Raw genomic sequence first — 20,917 nt, 5'->3', positions numbered from 1 at the left:
ACAGGCTGTCCACTCCAGTATTCTTGCACTTCCCTTGTGGCTCAGCTGGTAAAGAATCTGCCTGCAATGCAGGAGACTTGGGTTCGATCCCTGGGTTGGGAAGATCCCCTGGAGAAGGGAAAGGCTACCCACTTTAGTATTCTAGCCTGGAGAATTCCATGGACTGTGTAGTCCACGGGGCCACAAAGAGTTGGACATGACTGAGCCACTTTCACTTTCTTACAGATCTGTCTCCAATAGCTGGGTTTTAATATCACCATTGGTGCTACCTTAACTCTGCTCCATGTGTTTCTGGGCTGGCCTTTGAGGACTTGATTGACAAGCTCCCTCATTCTTAGGCTTTAGAGCATGGAAAGCAGAGAGGCATTTGATGAAGGAACCATGGATCTTGAGTGGTGGATCACGATGCTGGATGGATGGATAAAAGGATGCAGGGGATGGCTTTCTGTAAGGAACTTGGGGATCTCTTCCTGCACACTGAGATTGGGTGACATGGGGGCATCTAGAAGTGTTTTCCAAGCAAGGCAGTGGGGCTGACACAGCTTCCAGGCATTTCTGGGGACTGGCATAGGGCAGCAAGAATACAGTAGACACTCTGGTGACTACCGATGGACTGGTTGAGGGCAACCTGGACTATTTTGAACGGAGGACTTGGATGCCCATGGTTGGGTATGAAAGTCAACACCACCCCATTGGAAATCACAAGCTGGTGAGTCAGGTGCCTTTTGGATTACACCAGCCTCTAGAGTAAAGACAGTGTTGGATGCAAGGGAAAAGGAGATGGGCCAACCTCATCCTGTGAGATTTTCTTCTGATCAGAACCAGGTCAATCTGTGTACTTTTCATGTCTGATGATGGGGGATCATTAAGGCTCCTCCTGTCTCTTGTTCTTTTCCTTTTCTTTCATTGACTTATTACTATCACCCAAGCAATTCATATGAGCTCAAGCTTCATTAGAAAAAGCACTGTTTTTAGACTTCTGTTTAATGTTGCACAATAGGAAGATCTGTGGAGTCTAAATGCCATTCTTTTTTTTTTTTTCCGGCTGCGACTCAGCCTTGGATCTTAGTTTGCCGACCAGAGATTGAACCCAGGTTACCTGCAGTGGAAGTGTGGAGTCTTAATCAAAGGACCACCAGGGAAGTCCCTTACATGCCATTCTAATTTTCCTCAATCTTTGCATTCTATCCTAAACAGCTGTACTTTTACAATATTTGTACATATGTTAAGAAGCCATCTTTCTCCCATCCCTCTGTATTCATTCACTCTTTCATCACACTTAAAAGCTAGTGTGCAGATAGCCTTGGGAGAACAATTCTGGGAAAGTGCTGTCAGAGAGGGCACTTGTAAATTCCTCAACAGTGCATGTGGCTTCCAGCCATTAGCAGTGCCATCCTGTAGAGCTCTGCTGTCCAATATGGTGGCCACCAGCCACATGCAGCCACTGAGCTCTCACAAGGTCAGACACGTGCTGGTTACTCCGTCTTTGACGGAAGAGTGAATGCATAAGTGAATGAATATGGAGGACTGGTTCAAAGGAAGATGTGCTGCATGTTTAAACTATGCACAGGGTCGTGAAGAATTAGTAGGCCAAAAAATGTATGAAAAATAGTGGTTAGTAGACATTTGGTTCTGTCCAAAACTTTCACAGGACATTTGGTCTACACCAAAAGGTTCTCGATATTTGGTCACTTTTGGCCCTGTCCAAAACATCCATGGCGACATTTGGTCCATGTCAAAAGGTCCTTGATATTTGGTCCTGTCCCAAACCATCTGACATGGAACAAATATGCCCATGATGTTTTGTGTGCGTGCGTGCTACGTCGATTCAGTCCTGTCTGACTCTTTGCAACCCTATCGACTGCAGCCCACCAGGCTCCTGTGTCCATGGGATTCTCCAAGCAAGAATACTGGAGTGGGTTGCCGTGCCCTCCTCCAGGGGATCTTCTTGACCCAGGGATTGAACTTGAGTCTCTTATGTCTCCTGCATTGGCAGGCAGGTTCTTTACCACTAGTGCCACCTGGGAAGCCCTCATGATGTTTCGGACAGGACCAAGTGTCCTGCAAAGAAAATGTTCATTAGTATTTTTTAAAAGTTGATTATATGTTGAAATGATAATAGGATATACTAGGTTGAATAAAATATATCATTGAAATTAATTTCATCTGTGGCTACTAGAAGATTTTTAAGTTAGGAATATAGTTCGCTTGGTGTTTCTCTTGGACAGTTTCACTCTAGATGGCCTGCTTCCACCCCCTTCACTTTCCTCTCTCCCAGGAAGGAGCATTTCCTCTGGGTACCATCATTATCTCCATATGTAGCACCTCTCATACCCTAGTGGCTGCCTATTCACATCTGAAAACCGTTTCCAGCGTCAGAACCTCTTGAAGGAGGAACTTTCATACCCAGCCCACAGTGCTGTGCTTGTTATAAAATAGACAGACAATAATTAATTGGTGAATACTGATCAATTGCTCCTATTAGACTAAACTTGTATGAGGCAAGGCATTTACAATTGTTAATGTGGTCTTAAGTATAATACTGCATAGGCATTCAGTATGTGTGGGAAACATTTCAGAGATAATTTCTAAAATACATATGAATTTTAAAAATTCCTGGAAATATTTTTTTCCTAATTATTAAAACTTTTAAGGGTATGGTGCTAGGTAATTCAGTACTGTTCCTATACACATGGGGGTGTGTATTTATTTCACAGTGTACATGAATGCTGCTGGATAGAGTTGAATTTATGGTCCATGTGGTCACACCTGCCCATTTACAAAATAGACACAAAACCCAGCTAGATTCTAATCAATTTTCAAAATTCTCTGATGTTTTCAAAACCAATTGAAATCAATCAATTATAAAAGAGAAGTATAAGTTAGGTAAGAGTCATAATTTTTTTTAACCAAAATAAGCAGAATTTAAGACAGTAAACACACTAGAAAATATTTACTTAACGTTTAACCCTTAACTTTGATGAGTTTGCTTCTCAGGGGTCTGGGTTTGCTTTTATGCTCATCTCAGGTCAGAATCAATATGGTCAAACTGAACATTTTGTAGACGTGAATGCAGCCTGGCCCTAATGCATCTTTATGGTTAGACATTAGATAAGTATATTAGTGAAAACAGATTTATTATTTGTAAGAAAATTTTATGAGTTTGACTCAAGACACCAAAGTGTCTGGTATCTAAAATTAACACAGCATTAGTTTTTCATCAGTTATTAATATAGAGGGAATCACTGTATCTAGATAAACTTGGTAGATTTAAATAAAGACTTAAGGTTTTATCTGGTTAGCTAAATCACATTGTAATTATTAATCTTACGATCATATTTTTGAAAAGCTGTCTAAACTTATTAATGATTTAATAGTGGAAGGAATTGATGTACACAAAATGGTACAGGAGTACTTGGATGCTGTCTCTTTTCTGAATTCAGGCCTCCCTCCCAAGTTCGGCTGTAAACACTTTGCTGGCTTGAATCTGTAATGTCTTGAATTACAGTTATTGGAGTAGCTATCTTATTTTAAAATCTAAATTTTTCTTACTCACTTAAAAAAAAATTCTGCTTGTGGGATCAAATTAAGGGAAGTGAGTACAGGTTTGATTGAAGGTCATGAGTCCTGGTCCAGACACTAAACAGCTGTCTGGCCAATTCAGCAATTTCTCTAAGCCTTGGACTCCTCCCCCAGGCTATCCCTCTCCCTCAGCATCCTCCTTTGCTATCTGGTCCTGACTTTGTTACCCTTCACCCACATCATGATATGTGTGTGTGTGCTCAGTCCCTTAGTCATGTCTGACTCTTTGTGACCCCATGAACTGTAGCCTGCCAGGCTCTTCTGTTCATGGAATTTTCTAGGCAAGAATACTGAAGCCAGTTGCCATTCCCTTCTCCAGGGGCTCTTCCAGACACAGGGATCAAACCTGTCTCCAGCACTGGCAGGTGGATTCTTTACCACTGCGCCACCTGGGAAGCCCTACATTAGAGTAACTGGACTCTACTAAACTACACACTCCCACGTGGCAGCATGCACTAAGTATCTTAACACATTATTTTAATCTTAATAATTTATCTCATAATTTATGGAGATCATCAGCCCCACTTTTCAGCGAATAAAACTGAGGCTGGAGAGAGACTGAGTGGCATGTCTAAAGCACAAGTAAATGGTACAATTACTATTTCTACCTACATCCCAGCATTGTCTGATGTCCTCTGGCTATTCCTGAACTTGCCTTTCAACCAGAACTATTTTGAGAAAGCCCCACTCTGAACTAGTATACTCCTCTCTTCCCAAAGCATTAAAACAGAGACAACATCTATAATTATCAGTAATTGTTGTTGTGGATCCAAGTATTAATACAGAAGCAAGGAGACCTCTGCAAGATTTGTTGTCGTCGCTGTTACAAACTTAATTATTGGGTAGAAATGTTGAAGGTTGCCTCTAAACAGAAGAGGAGTAAGAGAGCCTTTCCCGTGAATCCATGGCAGGAAACTTGGGCTCTCTTTCTGGGTCATCCTCTAGCTTTCTCTGGGTGGCCTTGGGCTAGTGATTTCAACACTCCTTAGCATCCTGGGGTAAGATGGGATGATGACACATGGTGCCTATTTATTGCACTGCTTTGCCAGGATAATTGATTGTACTGGTCAAGGGCTGCAGAGGAATGGAATTACCTTGTGTATGACAAACCATACTATACCTGGGGCAGTGGAAAGTGCAGGGATCCAAAAAGCAGATTAACCTGTCTTGTTTCCTTAGTTTAAAAAGGGAGGTGGACGGTCACCAACTGTACCTGCTGAAGTTCTCCTCGAGCCGATAGAGCTGTTGATCACTTTCACAAGCCCTCGAGACGCTGGCAAAAATGAATCCACTATCGTTTGGGACAGACCTGGGCCAGCGATGACTCTTTGTTGACACTTGCATTCTTTGAACAGAGAGACACACAGTTGCCAGGAACACTCAGATTCCTGCCATTACAGAGGAGCCTCAGTTACTTTTTTGACGTGGTGTCGGTTCCTCTATTAACTGTCGCGGGTCCCCACGCAGGTGACTCCATGCGGCGCTGCTTTCTTCCCCAGGGCTGCGGTGGCCTTCCTAGTGCATTGTTCCTAACTTTGCGTTCAGATTGCTTGGGTTGCAGAATTCTAAGAAATAAAACGATGCCAATTGCTGATGTCGGAGTTGCATACGACAAAGCCGGTGGGTCGCCATGGGGTCACAGGAACTTCAAGGTAAGTGGTGGCCTGGGGAGAAAGGCCTCCCCGCAGAGCAGCCCCTCATTCTGGGGACGAGGTTGGGGGGGGTTGGGAGTTGGGGGGATCGGGCGGGAGCCGCCCCCTCCCCCGGACCTTTGGGGCAGTGTGGAGTCAGCCGCGATTCCTCTTGGGCCCCTCCAGCGCCAGGAGGGGGATTCACAGCGACAAAGGAAGGGGGGTGCGGGAGGCGGGGGCCGGGGGCTGCGGCGCCCAGGCTTGCTGGGCGGCGGAGGAGGGAGGCCGCCCAGCACCCCGCGCCAGGTCTCCGCGTGTGCAGTGTGTTGTGGGCCGGCCGCGCCCCTCCCCTCCCCTCCCCTCCCCTCCCTCCCGTCTGGTCCCTTCCCCTCCCTCCTCGTCCCTCCCCTCCTCTCCCCTCCCCTCGCCTCCTCCCCGTCCCTCCCCTCGCCGCGTCCCCTCCCCCGCGGCCCGGAGCGAGCGCCGCGCCAGCGCCACACGGCCCGGCCGCCGAGCGCGACGACACACACCGAACAGGTGGCCGGAGGCTGCGGCGCCGCGCGGGCACAGGCGGGCGAGCCCGGGGCCAGGCCGGGCTAGGCGCGGCGAGGGCTGCAGGCCGGGCATGCGAGCCGATCGGGCTCCCGGCCGCGGCCCCTAGCCTCGCGCCGCGCGCCCCGCGCCGCGCGCCCCGCGTGCAGTCGCCTCGGCCCAGGGCGCTCCGGCCCCTCCGGCCGCGGTCACCGAGGGGCGCGGGCCGGCCCGCGGCGGCGGCGGCGGCGGCGGCATGAAAGTGACCGTGTGCTTCGGGAGGACCCGGGTGGTCGTGCCGTGCGGGGACGGCCACATGAAAGTTTTCAGCCTCATCCAGCAAGCGGTGACCCGCTACCGGAAGGCCATCGCCAAGGTGAGGGGCCGGGGGCGCGGGCGGGGGCGGGCGGGCGGCCGAGGGGGCGGAGGAGGGGCGGAGGAGCGGGAGGAGGGAAGGCGCCGGGATCAATATGGCGCTTCCTGGAAGGGGAGGCGGCGGCGGAGGCGGGGAGAGGGAGCGCGCGGCGGCCGGCCCGGCCTGCGCCCCCCGGCCGGGCTGCGGGCCGCAAACTTCCCCGCGCCCGGCCCCCACGCCCCAGCCCCCGCTGTTCCTTCGAGGTCCGGCCGCCGGCGCCCCGAGCCTCCGGGGAGCCGAGCCGGAGCCGCGGCAGGGCGTGCGGAGCCTGCTCCCGGCCGCGGGCTGCGGCCCCGGCTCCCCGCCCTGGGCCGCGGGCGGAGGCCGGGCGAGGGAACTTTTCCTGCTGGAGCGGAGTTCGCCCCGCGCGCGGGGAGAGTGGCTCGCTGGTGCCTCTGCGCCCCCCGCCGGGCGGTGGGGGGAGCCCCTCCTGCGTGCCCTGCCGGGCGGGGGTCCCGGGGCGGGTGGGGGCGCGGCGCCGGGAGCGACCAGCTCCAGCTGGCTCGCGATCGTTGCTGGAACCCTGCACTTCGGACACCGAGAGGCCCGGGAGCACAGCTGGCTCCTGGGAGGAGCACAGCCTGGAGATGGGTCACCGAATTCCGAGTGTTCCTGCCGGCACCTCGCCGTGGACCCGTCTGCACCGAGCTCCCTGCGGAGCCCGGGCCGCGCCCCGGCCTGGAGTGGAGTGGATTTCCCTTTTCCCCGTGGAGTGATAACATTGTCTCCACTTCCCTGCATTCCTCTACAATGTGTCAGAAGTGAAAAGGCTTTTTGTTAAATTGTTTTATCGTCTGTGTCTGTTTGACAACAGCCCACGCTTCCCAAGTTTCTCTCAAGCACCTGAGGATATTTCCTTTGCGCCAGAGGAACGTTGGTTGGAAAGCACAGTCACTTTCAGAATTCCCGTTTTGTCTCCGATCTTGGAGTGGTTCGAGCCCTGTGGGTCTGGGGGCCACAGAGGAAAAAATTTTTTTACACTCCTGTTTTGAGGAGAGAGGAAAATTAGCCCGCGTTTGGCCTTTTAAAGATAACCTTGGGGACGGTTAAGAACCTGACACAGTGATGGAATATGTTGACTTTATTTCAGGGCTCTAAAATGTTCCTTACAGTTGGTTGAACTTTTATTGAAAATCAAATAAAATTAGTGGAAATTGGGCACCTGCTTATCTTGAACCACTGTCAACCTCTGAACCTACCTTAAATATTTTAAAGGGTTGTTTATGGATGACAGTTTGTGATCTAAATGTTCGGTACCAATAATCAGATTGCACATGTACTCAGGAAACCAACAGAATAAACTGTGAGAGGAAAGAAAATAATATATACTTTGCAGTGTGCCCAGGTTCCGAGTACAGAGGAGTGATGGACGTTTCTTGGCTTACATGCTTAAAATGGACCTGCTTAACATTAGTCATTTACATGCTTAAACATTAACATGCTTAACATTAGTCATATTTCATTATGCACATGATGCATGTGGGTGGAACAGCTTGTTTGGGAGATACAAATGTAGTTGTTTGGGTCATTTGTATGCTCCACAGAAATTCTTAAGCATTTACTGTGACTGAGGCATTGTTCTGGGTGCTGGACATCTGTGAGATCCACTGGCTGCTTGTGGAAATTGGACTGTGAGACTCAAGGAGATATAGGCCACACGGTCCTGCAAGTGAGGGTAACCAGCCTTTGGATTGGCGAGTTACAGTGCAGTGGGGAGAAGACAGGCCTCTGGGGTTTTGAGTAGATGGAGTTGAGAAGCCTTTGTGAGAGAGCTGGACTTTGTCTTTAGGTATCGGTGGTGGTTTTGCAATGACTGGGGAGCATGAAGAAGGAAACATAGGTTTCTGCAGGGCACCTGGGAAAGCGCCCAAGAGAAGCAGCATCAGAGCTGAGTTTTGAAGGGTAGGCGTGAGACTGATTACTGTTCCTGGTGGAGATGGAAGGAAGGAAGGGTCATGCTCAGAAAGTGACGGTGTTGTTGGAGTTGGAAATAAATGACTCAGAGGCTTCCAAAATTGTTTAAATTCTCTTTAAGTACAATTCACAGTTCAGCAGGTAAATTTTAAAATGGGCTTTGTGGTCTACAAAGTTCAGTCATCAGATCACAAGACTGTTGACTCTCCAGTGTTGTATGAGCTGGAGTTTCTTCCAGGTCCATTTGTATTTTTTTCCTCTTAAATGATTAGGTAATGGCTAAGATGAAACTTTAGTGGTTCTTTCCATTTTGTCCACCTCCTTTAAAATGGTTATGCAGCAAACACTTATTAACACTTGTTTTAACTTTTATCCTCTTATCTCTTCCTTACCCCTTACTGTTGAATAGAACAAGATAAATTTTGTATGAAGAACTGGGTAGCTGTAGAGTGGTGTTTGGTTGCTAGGTGACATGTGCCATGCCGAACTCCCATCTGGTGGGGGAAAATGGGGGAAGATCATGTTTATGGCTTTGTATAAAAACCAGCTAAGCTGGAAAAAGAAAGAAAGAAATTAAAGGAAAAAGGAAAGAGAAAGAATGATCCCAAGCCACTAAGACTTTCTCTGCAGTGAGCATTTTGTGGTGTGGTGGGGCTAATTTTTGGCATTATATTTAAGCTGTTTTCAGGTTAAACAAATACGTTTTTCTGGGCAGTGGAGTGGTGTGACTGAATACCAGAAATGTCCTCAATAAGCAGATATTTGAAGGCTTACAGTTATTCATAGCACTTTTTTCCCCCTCCAGTTAAAAACTTTTTCTGTTTATGATCCCTGATGGGTGAAAATGGGTTGGCTGTTCTTCCCCATCCACCCATGCTCATCCAGACCATCTCTGAGGAGGGTGCCCTGCTAGACGTGGAGGACCGTGTCATGTGGACTGTTCTGCTCCTACCTGTGGCCTGACTCATCCATGGCCCCCGATGGACATACGGTGCAGAGCACCAACTGCCCGGACTCTATAATGTGGTGACTTGGCTTCTCAGGGCTTTGCCTGCTCTTTCTTTATTCTCAGTGGATCAGGGCTGGCCTGACTTCCCATTTTTTCCTGCTGTGCACCTTAACTCTGGTTAGCAGGAAAAAAAAATCTCCATTCTTTTTTAAAAAAAATTGTTTATTTGTTGAAGGGCTACTGTATGCAAAATGTCATGCTCTATGAAGAAATGTAAGGCTGAATTCTTGCTTTCAAGAAGAATGTAATCTGGGAAACAGGGTGAATATATTAAACTAGAAATAACAGTAGGCAATAACATTAATTAGCAATAGAGTGGTACATACAGAGAGTAGCTGCTTCTGGATTTCAGAGATGGAAGTGGTCATTATAGCCTGGGGGTGGCAATCTCCTGGAATCACTGGGGTTTGCGTATACTAGGCTTAGTCAGTGGGAAGGCTGGCCTGGATTTAGGATGGCACTTCCTAACTGGGTAGTGGAGTAACCCCCAAATCCATCTGCCTGGCTTAGGTGTCCTGGTTTGACAGGTGAATCTGGAATGTGTTGGCTGCCATGCTGAGGGGTGAAAGGGAGGGCATTGTCGGTGAGCATCAGGGCTGGTTTGGCTCCTGTGCTGCTGTCCTGTCAGATGGTGGGGCAGGACCAAGCTGAGGAGGGCCGGGAATGCCAGGATGAGACCCTGAGGCTTCGTATAGTCTGATGGTCCGGGGGGACTGAGGTGTTTGGGCAGGACTAGTTCTCTTCCGGGCAGAGGACCAGGATCACCTTCAGTCCACAGAAATACTGCTGGTCCCTGAGGAGTAATGAAGGGAAGAAAAAAGTGAGGGAGGGCTGTGACTGGAACCTCTTAGCTCCCTTCCGTCTCACCCCCAGACCTCTTTTAGGTCTCAACCCCTCTTTTAGGGGTTGAGGGGGAGCTTTGGATTGAATTTGGAGACCTGGGTTTTCTCACCGTTTAACCTTGGGCAGACCAGCCCTACGGAGCCTCATTTCCTCATCTCTTGAACAGGTTCCTCCCCAGCAGGGTTCCTGTGAGTACTGAGGGGTGATGAATGGGCAGCTCCTCAGCTCTGCATCTGGATCCCTAATTGGTTTTACTCACCAAATGGTTTTACTGCCTGTGAGACTTTCCTGAGTAGTCTGCTAGTTCTGTTTGGGTTTTTCCTCTTTGCTCGGGAAGACAGTGTGTAATTTAATTAAAGAATAGGTAGGAATGTTAATATTTGCCTAAGCAACACCGCAATGAAGAGCACATTGTGTGTGTGTGTGTGTGTGTGTGTGTGTGTGTGTGTAGAGAATGTAAAAATCGCGGATGTTACAGCTTTACTCTGGGTTGACTTCTGGGCCTCCATTTTTATTTGGGGGGAGGGGCACTGCTTCTGTTCTTTGAGCATGGAAACCTTGAGTTATTTAATAGCAATTTATTTGTGGCTCAGCTGGTAAAGAATCCACCTGCAATGTGGGAGACCTGGGTTCCATCCCTGGGTTGGAAAGATCCACTGGAGAAGGGAAAGGCTACCCACTCCAGTATTCTGGCCTGGAGAAAAGAGTCGGACACGACTGAGCAACTTTCACTTTCAGTTTGTTGGTACATAAAAAAAAAAAAAAACACAAACATAAATTTATGGGCAGTAACTTTTGAAAATACACTTTCCTTTTTGGGGGGTGGGGAGGACTGTTGATTACCAAAACCATGTAAGTCATGGTTTGTATGAAGAATCTTGTGTTTGGTGTGTGATTTCTTGTGGACAGATGGCTGACTGCATGTTGTTACACATTCGCAAGTTTATTGAAACTTTTAGGAAAATAGGAAACTTTTAGGAAATTGTTGCAGAGTTTGAATGACCCTATTTTTGAATAGTGAAATGAAATACATTTTATTATTTTGTTAACATTTTCTCATCTTCCTCTTCAAAAAGAAAAAAAAGAAGAAACATGTCTGAATGGTTGATCTTTCTAAAATGCACATTTCCATGTACTCTTCTGCTTAAGGACCCCAATATCAGCTTTCCCCAGAGGCCAGGTCCTACCACCTCAGCAGGGCCTGTCCCTTGTAGGACCCCTCCTGCCTCTTCCACCTCAAACCCTCCCACTTCATCCCTACCCATTTGGCCTTGCTTGCACTTTCCTGCCTTTGCTCTGGCATTTTCAGTTTCCCCCACCTAGATCACTTGCTTGCTTCACATCTGCTCCTCTCTTGAGCCTCAGCTCAGCTCCGGCTGGCCCCGCACCCAAGGCTGTTTGAGGTTCTCCCCGCTTCCCACAGCTCCCGTACTGACCTGGAGGAATGTGCCTTGTTGTGGGTGCTTCGGGGTATTTGTTTTGGAACAGAACTATGCCCCTTCTCCTCCAGATGAGGTGCTTGAAGGTGATGGTCCTGCCTCAGTCTTACCGGTATCTGCCATGTAGTCCATCTTACAAGCTGAGTAGGTGCAAAATTGAGGATAAATACGTGGCACGTATTCTCAGACAAAAAATGCACTTTTGCTTGGAAGACTGTATGATTTTGAAGACTTTAAAGTTTTGTATGTTTGGCGTATTGGGACAGAGATTGATTTAGTGTGGTTTCAGGGTACCTGGAAGTTATTCTCTGGTGTCATTTGTTTTCAAGGAGTTTGGTCTGTTTTTCAGCCAGAGCAGAGGAATCATCCTGGGGTTTGCTTTGGGCCTGTTTCAAGGCTGGTGGCCAGGGCAATGCAGGAATCTGGCCCCAAGACACACCTGTGCTGGGTCTGGCGCTTCTAATTCTGTCAGTTGGGATCCGTGGGTAAGTGCCAGGAGTAAACAGAAATGTTTAGGATCTGAGATTCACAGGGAGAATCTGGCGATGCATGGTGCTTCCTGGCTTGTGACGAATGTTGTGAATTGGGCACGGGAGGTAACCTGTGCACGTCAAAGGGCCACGTGCACAGAATCTCCATCTGTGCTGGAAGGTTTGTTCAGGCCTAGATTTGGATGCAGGTGGGTGGTGGTGAACACTTGAAAGATGACCCGAGCCCTCTGCCCTTTTTCAAGGATGGAAAGAAACACATACGATTGGTCTAGGAAAGTGCTTTCCCCAAGTGGAGGTGCTCTTCCATGGCGTAGAGGTGGGCAGCCCACACAGGCGACTTTTCTCCCACTTGGCTACTCACTTAGCAGTCCAAGGTGCCACCAAGGTCAATGGCAGTGGAACAGGGCTCAGAAAATTTATGCCAATTTTTTTTTTTTTACCAGTTTTTGGCATCTTTTCTGTGGTATCTTTGGTATCTTTTACATGGAAAAGAGAAAAATCTTAATAAAAAGAAATGTAAAGTTCTGTCATCATAGTAGGAAGGTGATTGTTTTTTGTCTTACAGTCATTATTTTATCCAATTGAAAATTTTTTTCCATTTGGAAGGATTATGTAAAAATGCTTTTCCTTCATGGCTCTGTCTTCCTGCATCTGACCTTCCATCTTTAGGTGTTCCTGCCATTAAATATTACTTTTGTTTATTCATTTCTCCTCCTTCAACTAATATTGGAACTTAGAAATACAATTTCCAGCTTCTTTCCAAATGACTTGAAATGTGAATTATTTAGTTTTTTCACTCTCGATACTAGCTTATACACACACATGAGAAATTGAAAACACATCTATAGAAAAAATATATACACGAATGTCTATGACATGATTTGTAACAGCCAAAAAATAGAACAAGTCAAATGTTCATCAACTGAAGAAAATGTGGTATATCTATAACATTAGAATATTATTAAGCTGTAAAGATGAAGGAAGCTGTGATGCATGCCTCACTAGAGATGCATCTTGCAAACCGTATGCTACATAAAGGAAGCCAGTCATAAAGGCCCACATACTATGAGTCCAAATTTACAAAATGACCAGAATAGGCAAATCTGTAGACGCAGAAAGTAGAGTAGAGTTGCTGGGGCCGGGGGGTTGAAGAATGGTAGGTGGCTGTTTATGGGGATGGGGTTGATCTTTGGGATGATGAAAGTGTTCTCAATTTAGATAGTGATGATGGTTGTATGCCTCTGTAAGTATACTATAAACATCACTGAATTGTACACTTTAAATGGATGAATTGTGTAATATATTGTTATGTCTCAATAAAGATGCTTAAAAAAATAGACTGTATAAGCCACTATGGACAGAGCTCCATTTTTTAGGTATTTAATAGTTCTGTGTTTTTCTGTGTTAGAGATGTTCAAATGAAGACTGGCTATTTTTAGGAGTTTTCCGTACAATGTGTGAACCTGCTTTCTTGAGGTTGCCCGCTCTCTCCTGGTGCTGTCTGCTCAGCCCTTGACTGTGAGAATCCGCGTTCCCTAGTACCTCCTGGAAAGGCTTCACCAACTGACCGTTCACCTGTTCTGCCTTCTTCTCCCTCAGCCCAGTCCACCAGCTGTCCCGGTGGTTGATTCAGATGATCTAAGATGTCCATCATGGAAGAACTTTTCCAGTTTTTGGGTTTGAGCTTTGGCAGATCTCACAAGCTCTGTGCGCATCAGTTTTCCCATCTTCATCTCCCTATACTCAGAAGTTCTGGGCTGGCTTCTGCTTTCTGGCCCCCTGGGCAACAGCCACCCTGAGTCTGCGTGGTTGGTGGTTGTGCCTGTGGGACCATCAGGCATGAGAGGCTTTTCAGAGGTGCGAACAGAGTAGATCTCAACTCCTCCGACCCTCCCTGTGAGAATGTTTTGCTTCCTTTACTTTGAAATGATGGGCTTGACCTGCAGGTCAGACATATGCTGTTTGAAAGTTAGGATGTATTTTGCTTGGACTGTCCCTCAGAATTCCTTACTGTCCCAAGATAAATATCTCTTAAAATAAATTACATGCTCAGAAGTAACTTAATAAGACTGTGTCCTTTATGAAGTGTTACTAAAGGTATGATTCTGCATGGTTCTAAATGTATGGCATGTGTATACACATACATGCTCAAATGTATTCATGAATTTGGTATTTTTATGGTGATATCAATTTAAGGGGTTTTAGAGATGACTGGTCCCTACTTTTAATGTTCTTTAATATTCAGAAATGATAAGGCAAGTTTTTGGAACTCAGGTTTATTTTTTCCTGGTGTGTAGTTTTTCTTGTTTTTGTACTGCATCCCTGTATGATAGGATTTATGTATCTGAAAAGACCTCTTTGAGATATTCTATTATACAAAGCAATCTTTCCTTCTCTGTTTATTTTAGAAAACAACTCACTATATATAAAAAAAACCTAGGGTTCCTAAATACTAAAATAATGTGGTATTAACAGATGAAAAACACAGAAAGGCTGTTTCTGTGTAAGTGGTTGAGATGAGAATGGGCTATTTTGTTCTAGTTCTTTGCAGTATACAATAAAAACTGGGAAATATTTTTTCATGTTCGTGATTTAATTTTTTCCAAATCTAATATTGAATCCAGAATTAAAAAATAATCCATTTCCCAGGGAACACAGGAAGGCTTTTAAGATACACCATTTGTAATTCTGAAACCTGTTGTGCAAAGTCATATGTGAATACTACTTAGCCAGATTCCTGCCCAACAGGGGTATAGTCTAACCTGAGATTCTCTCATTCCAGCCAGCAGCACCTGCAGAAGAAGGAGGGGAGATGTGCATGTTATTGGTTCCTGGTGAGCCACCATACAGGATATGACTAATCTCTAAATCCATGAAAGCTGAATGTAGGATTTGGTATTTTTATTGTTTTGTTAGAGATCTGGGAAAAAACCTTTCAGATAAATCAAGGGGATTGCTACATGAAAGTGCCTCATTTGGATTGATAACTACTTAAACAACTGCATCTGGAAGGTGGTGGCATTTCTGCATTGGTACTGCCTGAGGAATATGAAATGAGTCATATTTTAAATTATGAAGGCATATACTATTGGGAATTTTTTTTTCAAGGAAACCTGGAAAGCTAATAAAACCCTGAATTTTTTATAGTGGAGTCAGTTTTATCTTTTGTATTTCATGACCCACTTTTTAAAAACACAGATGTTTGGTAAAACACAATTAGCTGGAGGTGGAAAGTTTGGTGGTGGATGTTTTTTTGTTTTTCTCCTTCTAGGAGGCAAGCACATCAGTATGACACAGTCTGGGCCAGGATTCAGAAGAACAGATTACGTCATTTGTGTATCAGAAAGCAAGAACGGTAACCTCTGTCAGCCTAGGATCCATGTCCTTCATGGGATTGTTGTGAACGTTTAAAGAGAGAATGTTATAGAAAGGCCTTGCAGGAAGGAAAACAGAGATTTTGAGAGCTATACTGTTCTTTCGCTCTTGCTAAGAATGGTCACAAGTGATTAAGGCTCACTTGAATAAATGCTTCTAAATTGTTTCTTCTCATCTTCCTTAGAACTGCTCTAGATGTGGAATATTGAATATTTCGGGGGAAAAAAAGAGTTCTCCCTTTAAAAGTCTTGAAAGTATTTTGTTGTTTGAGAAATAAAATCCCAGTGACATTGTTATAGATGCTCCAAAGATGTCCATAGAGGAATATCTTTCGTCGTTTTTGGTTTTGGCCATGGCAGTTTTGAACTTCGATAAGTCTCACCAGCTGTCTGAGCCGCAGTTTTCTCATCTGCAATTTGGGAGTATTTTCTTTAGTTAGCAGTCATAGAGATCAAGGGATTTATTATAGATAATTCCCCTGCCATGTTATAGACTCTTAGTCAATTTTATATCTTTTCCTTTCCTTCAAGTTTCACACAGAAATTAGACACACTTTTAATGGCTAATTCATAAAATCAACTTGATTTTTATTTGATTTATAATTCTAGTTGTCATTTTTCAAGATGGTTTGTCAAAGAGTTAGCACTTTCTTCTTAAAAGTACTATAGAAATTCCAGTATTTAGTATTCCAGTTTTGGTACTTTTACTAAATCAGTTGGAAATAGGGGGAAAAAAATGTTCTAATAATCCAGTAGCTGATTCTTTTACAGATCAAGAAGTGTGTTTATCCTAACTGTAGCTTTTTCTGTTATTAGCCTTTTCTTTTCTTTTTTTTTTTAACTTTATCTATTTTTGGCTGTGCTGGGTCTTCATTGCTCCCCATGGACTTGCTCAAGTTGAGGCAAGCTGGGGCTACTTGTTGTGGTGCTTGGGCTTCTCATTTCGGTGACTTGTTGCAGAGCTCAGGCTCTAGGGTGAGTGGGTTTCGGCAGCTGCACTCGAGCTTAGTTGCTCTGTGGCATATGGGATCCACCTGGACCAGGATTGAACTCCTGTCCCCTGAAGTGGCATGCAGATTCTTAACCACTGGACCACCAGGGAAGTCCTATTAGCCCTTCTTATTTTCTAAAATAATTGCAGCTGCCATACTGCTAGATGAATGGAGATTATGGGACTTTACTTTGCTATATTTACAATATTTTAAAAGGCACTGGTTACACATTATTCCATTAAAGAAATCTTTTGAAAGTTGGAAAGAGTAAAACTAGAAATTGTAAATACTATTGATACTTAAAAAATCCTAAAGATCTTTAAGACAGCTGTTTTAAAGACCTTTAGCATTTATTAACTAGTAGTTCTGAGAGTACACTGGAGCACAAAGAGATAATCTGAGTTATAAAAAAAAATGGGAAGGTTGACAGTTTTGTGACCCCTCTAATCCTTTATTCAATAGGCCTCTATAATTCACATGCCCGTAACACTTCTTCACTCTTTTCTGTATCTTTAAGATGGTGATTTCGGGCAGCTAAATCAGCAGTAAATGCACACCGAACATCTTTTGCTTGGGTAGATAGTTGTAAGGGTTGACAGATTGATACAACTTTTAATACTTTAGTTCAGCTAAAGGCACCCAATGCCAATCACCTGAAGACTTCGCCCAAGAGTTGACCTATTTATCATTCTGAACCAGGAGTGGTGCCTGAGAGGCTTCCTCAGGGTTCTGGGTGGGGCTGTGCTAAAATGCCAGACTTGCCAACTCATCAAAACTCAACTGAGTTCATGCCCAAGAGGACCACTTCTTACTTACCTTTTCCCTTTCACAGTATTGAGAGTTGTCTTCCTCTCTTTGAGGACTTTAAACACCTTATTAATTCAAGCTTCCTCCCTCTCTGCATATGTCTTTAGGGAAGTTGCTAGGTAGTGATTAAAATAATAAAGCTTATCTAGTTGTGCAGCATTCATATTTTGACTTTGATTGCTTCCATATTTGTTTATACACATTGTGTCAGGTGAGTGCATTTGAAATCCAAAGCTTTTGATTCACACAAGGCCTAAAAAGAGATACAGCAACACTGTTGATTGGAATTTATATATATCATTTCCATTCACAATTTCCTGTGTTTTTGTGCTTTGTAATGAAAGTGATAAATAGTGCTTTCAGAACCTTTCCAGAATACCCCAGCATTTTATAACAAAACTGTAGAGAAATAGCTCTGGGGGAGTTTTTTTCCCCCCAGCTTTATTGAGGTGTAATTGACAAAATTGTAAGATATTTAAAAGTGTGCACCGTTATTTGATACACCTGTACATTGTGCAGACTTCCTCCCATTGAGTTAATTAACGCATTCATCTCATCTTGAGTATTTCTTTATGTTCTCTGGGAACATTTAAATTGTACTCTTTGACTTGGGAGCATTTTAGACAGATCTGTTCTGATGGGTGATTGGAGTGGAGTTTTAGTCTAAAGCAGAAGAGTTTTTGGTCCTGGGCTGTTTTTCCACCTATGAGGAGGGAAGCCGCCTCCTTTATAGATTCAGGGGAGTGGTATTTTCAGGTCAGTCTTTTGGTGTCAGTAACCTTTCTAGGTCAGAATGGATGATAGAAAGCTCTTGCACAAGAGGTGCTGTATCAAGGGCATTATGTATCTGCTTGTCACATTGGGGAGCTGTTGAGAAAGTACTTTTAACAGTGATACCCATCACATCTCAGTCCCAATTTGTTGAGGAGTTTCCGACAGGTAGGAGGGTAAGCAGGACACAGTGGTATCAGGTAAAGAGTAGCAGTGATAACGCCTATTATCAACAGGCATGGTTAGCACTCTGGGGGCATTTTGTAACATCAGGCCCTAAGTCTGGGCTCATGCTCAGTAAACCCATGGAGTGGTAGTGAGGCAACTCTGAGTTTATGGGTGAGGACGCTTGGGCTAAAGAAGATTAAGAAGGTGGCAAACAGTTGTACATCTGATGTGACCCCTCTGGCTGGAGAGCCTGTACTGTTCTACAGGAAAGAATGAACAGCACCCATTGGAGAAGACAAGTTCTTTTCTGATCTAGGTTTCATCTAGTGGCTCATGAGTGAAGGGAAGAAGTGCACATTTGGGATGATGGAGCTGGCTGGTTCAGGGAGGCTAGACGTCGAAGCCCCTTGCTGCTCAGGTGTGGTCTATGGGTCAGCAGTGCTGGCTTTGCTTGGAAGATTGTTAGGAATGGAGAATCATGGACCCCATCCCTGAGAGATGCTCTCAAAATCTGCGTTTTAGTCAGATCCTCAGATGATTCTAAGCTTCCCTGATAGCTCAGCTGGTAAAGAATCCAAATGGGTACCCTCTCCAGTATTGTGACCTGGAAAATTCCATGGACAGGGAGCCTGGCAGGCTACAGTCCATGGGGTCACAGAGTCGGACACGACTGAGAGACTTTCACTCACTCAGGTGATTCCAGGGGCTTCCCTGGTGGTTCAGTGATAAAGAACCTGTCTACCAATGAAGGAGACTCGAGTTTGATCCCTGGGTCAGGTAGATCCCCTGGAGGAGGAAATGGCAACCCACTCTGCTGTTCTTGCCTAGAGAATCCCATGGAAAGAGGAGCCTGGCTGTCTATAATCCACGGGATTGCAAAGAGTTGGCCACAACTTATTGACTAAAACAACAACAGATGATTCAGAGCAGTTGCTCTCAACTCTGGCTGCAGGTAGGAACATCTGAAAGGGTTTTAAGAACTGGATGCTCAGGCTCCCCACGAACCAAGGGAATCAGGTCTCCGGGTGGGAGTGGATACTGGTATTGCTCCTCCAGGATTTCTCTGTGCTTCCAGGGTGAAGAACCACTGGTTTAGAGCAGCTTCCAGGCCCTTAGGGGTTGTTGTGTTATGTGACCTGGGACCTGCCGCCTTGTAGCTATACATGGAAATTTCCAGAACATAAGTTGAGAGGATGAGCCAGGGTGCTCACAGGCTGGTCACTTAAGTGACAATGGCTCCATCTGTACATTTTCATTTCTGACTTTTGAGGTCGGTCACTCCCCCCCTTAAAATTTTTCTATTTTATATTGGAGTATAGTTGATTGACCTGATGTGAAGAACTGAGTCATTGGAAAAGACCCTGATGCTGGGAAAGGATTGAAGGCAGGAGGAGAAGGGGTTGACAGAGGATGAGATGGTTGGATGGCATCACCGGCTCGATGGGCATGAGTTTGCGCAAGCTCCAGGAGTTGGTGATGGACAGGGAAGCCTGATGTGCTGCAGTCCATGGGGTTGCAAAGAGTCGGACAAGGCTGAGCGACTGAACTCACAGTTGACTGACAGTTTTGTGTTAGTTTCTAGTGTACAGCAAAAGTGATTCAAGGTATAAATATACAAGAATCTATTCTTTTTCAAAATGAAATCACTCTCTTCTCCTGCCTGTTAATTAATTTTGAGTTGTATTTGTGGATGCAGTTGACAGCATCGGTACTAGGTATTCCTGAGGTTTCAGCTGTTAACTCTTAAGGACATCTAGTCTGAGTTTAATGACAGAAATGGCTTAAAAGGTTCAGAGGAGCAGTAAAACTGACAGCCCAAGAGATAGAAATAAGGGGGGAAAGGAAAGGTCATACTGAGTCAAACACATGAGATTTGGTGCAAGTCATGTGCTGTCCTCTTGGTGTTTGTGATGTGTAGTGACAGGACAGCTAAGACTTTTGGTTCTGGGTAAAGCAGGCTTGTGAGCAGTGGACTGAGCACTCCTTTTGCTAGAGCTTCTCTTCAGGCTTGTTTGTGGCTGTGCCTGCCTATGTAGGAGAAGGCACACCCTCACCAGGCCAAAGGGCATTCCTATCACACACATCCACTCTCAGCTTGTTGGAATGTTCCAGTCAGACAGTCCCCACCCCCACACCAGGGAGCAAGGGCAACAGGTGCCTCTGGCCTGAGGCCTCGGGGACCTGAAGCCTGCCACCTGGGTCCATTTTATTAACTTGGGCATGAAATGAAAAGACGTTTGCTCCTTGGAAGGAAAGCTATGACAAATCTAGACAGTGTATTTAAAAAGCAAAGACATCACTTTGCCAACAAAGGTGCGTATAGTCAAAGCTATGGTTTTTCCAGTAGTCATGTATGAATGTGAGAGTTGGACCATTAAGAAGGCTGAGCAATGAAGAATTGATGCCTTCAAATTGTGGTGTTGGAGTAGACTCTTGAGAGTCCCTTGGACTGCAGGGAGATCAAAACAGTTGATCCCATAGAAAGTCAACCCTGAATATTCATTGGAAGGACGGATGCTGAAGCTGAAACTCCAACACTTTGGCCACCCGACGCGAAGAGCCAACTCATTAGAAAAGACCCTGATGTTGGGAAAGATTGAAGGCAAAAGGAGAAGAGAGTGACAGAGAATGAGATAGTTAGATATTCATCACCGACTCAGTGGACATGAATCTTAGCAAACTCCAGGAGATAGTAAAGGGCAGAGGAACATGACATGCTACAGTCCATGGGGTCGCAAAGAGTCGGACACGACTTAGTGGTGCACACAACAAAGACGACAACAACAAATGGCATTGTAGTCTTTGCTTTTCCTGGCATTGTAGCTCCTTATACTATCCGTACATTTTTATACATTTCCTTTGTTACTTGAAGTAGGAAAAAGGACAGATGACCAGCTGTCTTTCTTCACATGGATTTGCCAACCGACCTTCATTTGGAAAGTTTGCACAT

At 45.3% G+C, this 20,917-nt stretch overlaps 1 protein-coding gene across 20 annotated transcripts in view; it reads left to right on the top strand.

Moving 5' to 3' along the window:
• Positions 1 to 4,957: 4,957 nt before the first annotated feature.
• The window catches only part of PARD3 (par-3 family cell polarity regulator), a 588,875-nt gene continuing 572,915 nt past the window's right edge, over positions 4,958 to 20,917 (top strand). For 10 of the 20 annotated variants that reach the window (XM_027560026.1, XM_027560020.1, XM_027560017.1 and 7 more), the window contains exon 1: positions 4,958 to 5,234. In XM_027560026.1, the coding sequence (XP_027415827.1) occupies positions 5,058 to 5,234 (177 nt within the window). In that variant the 5' untranslated portion in view covers positions 4,958 to 5,057. Of the gene's footprint in view, positions 5,235 to 5,948; positions 6,121 to 20,917 lie in introns of those variants that run through there. The other 10 variants (XM_027560035.1, XM_027560036.1, XM_027560034.1 and 7 more) reach the window with 2 other exon arrangements.

The sequence above is a fragment of the Bos indicus x Bos taurus genome, chromosome 13 (genome assembly GCF_003369695.1).
Source record: "Bos indicus x Bos taurus breed Angus x Brahman F1 hybrid chromosome 13, Bos_hybrid_MaternalHap_v2.0, whole genome shotgun sequence".
Lineage (NCBI taxonomy): Eukaryota > Metazoa > Chordata > Mammalia > Artiodactyla > Bovidae > Bos > Bos indicus x Bos taurus.
This window is presented reverse-complemented; position numbering and strand designations above follow the sequence as displayed.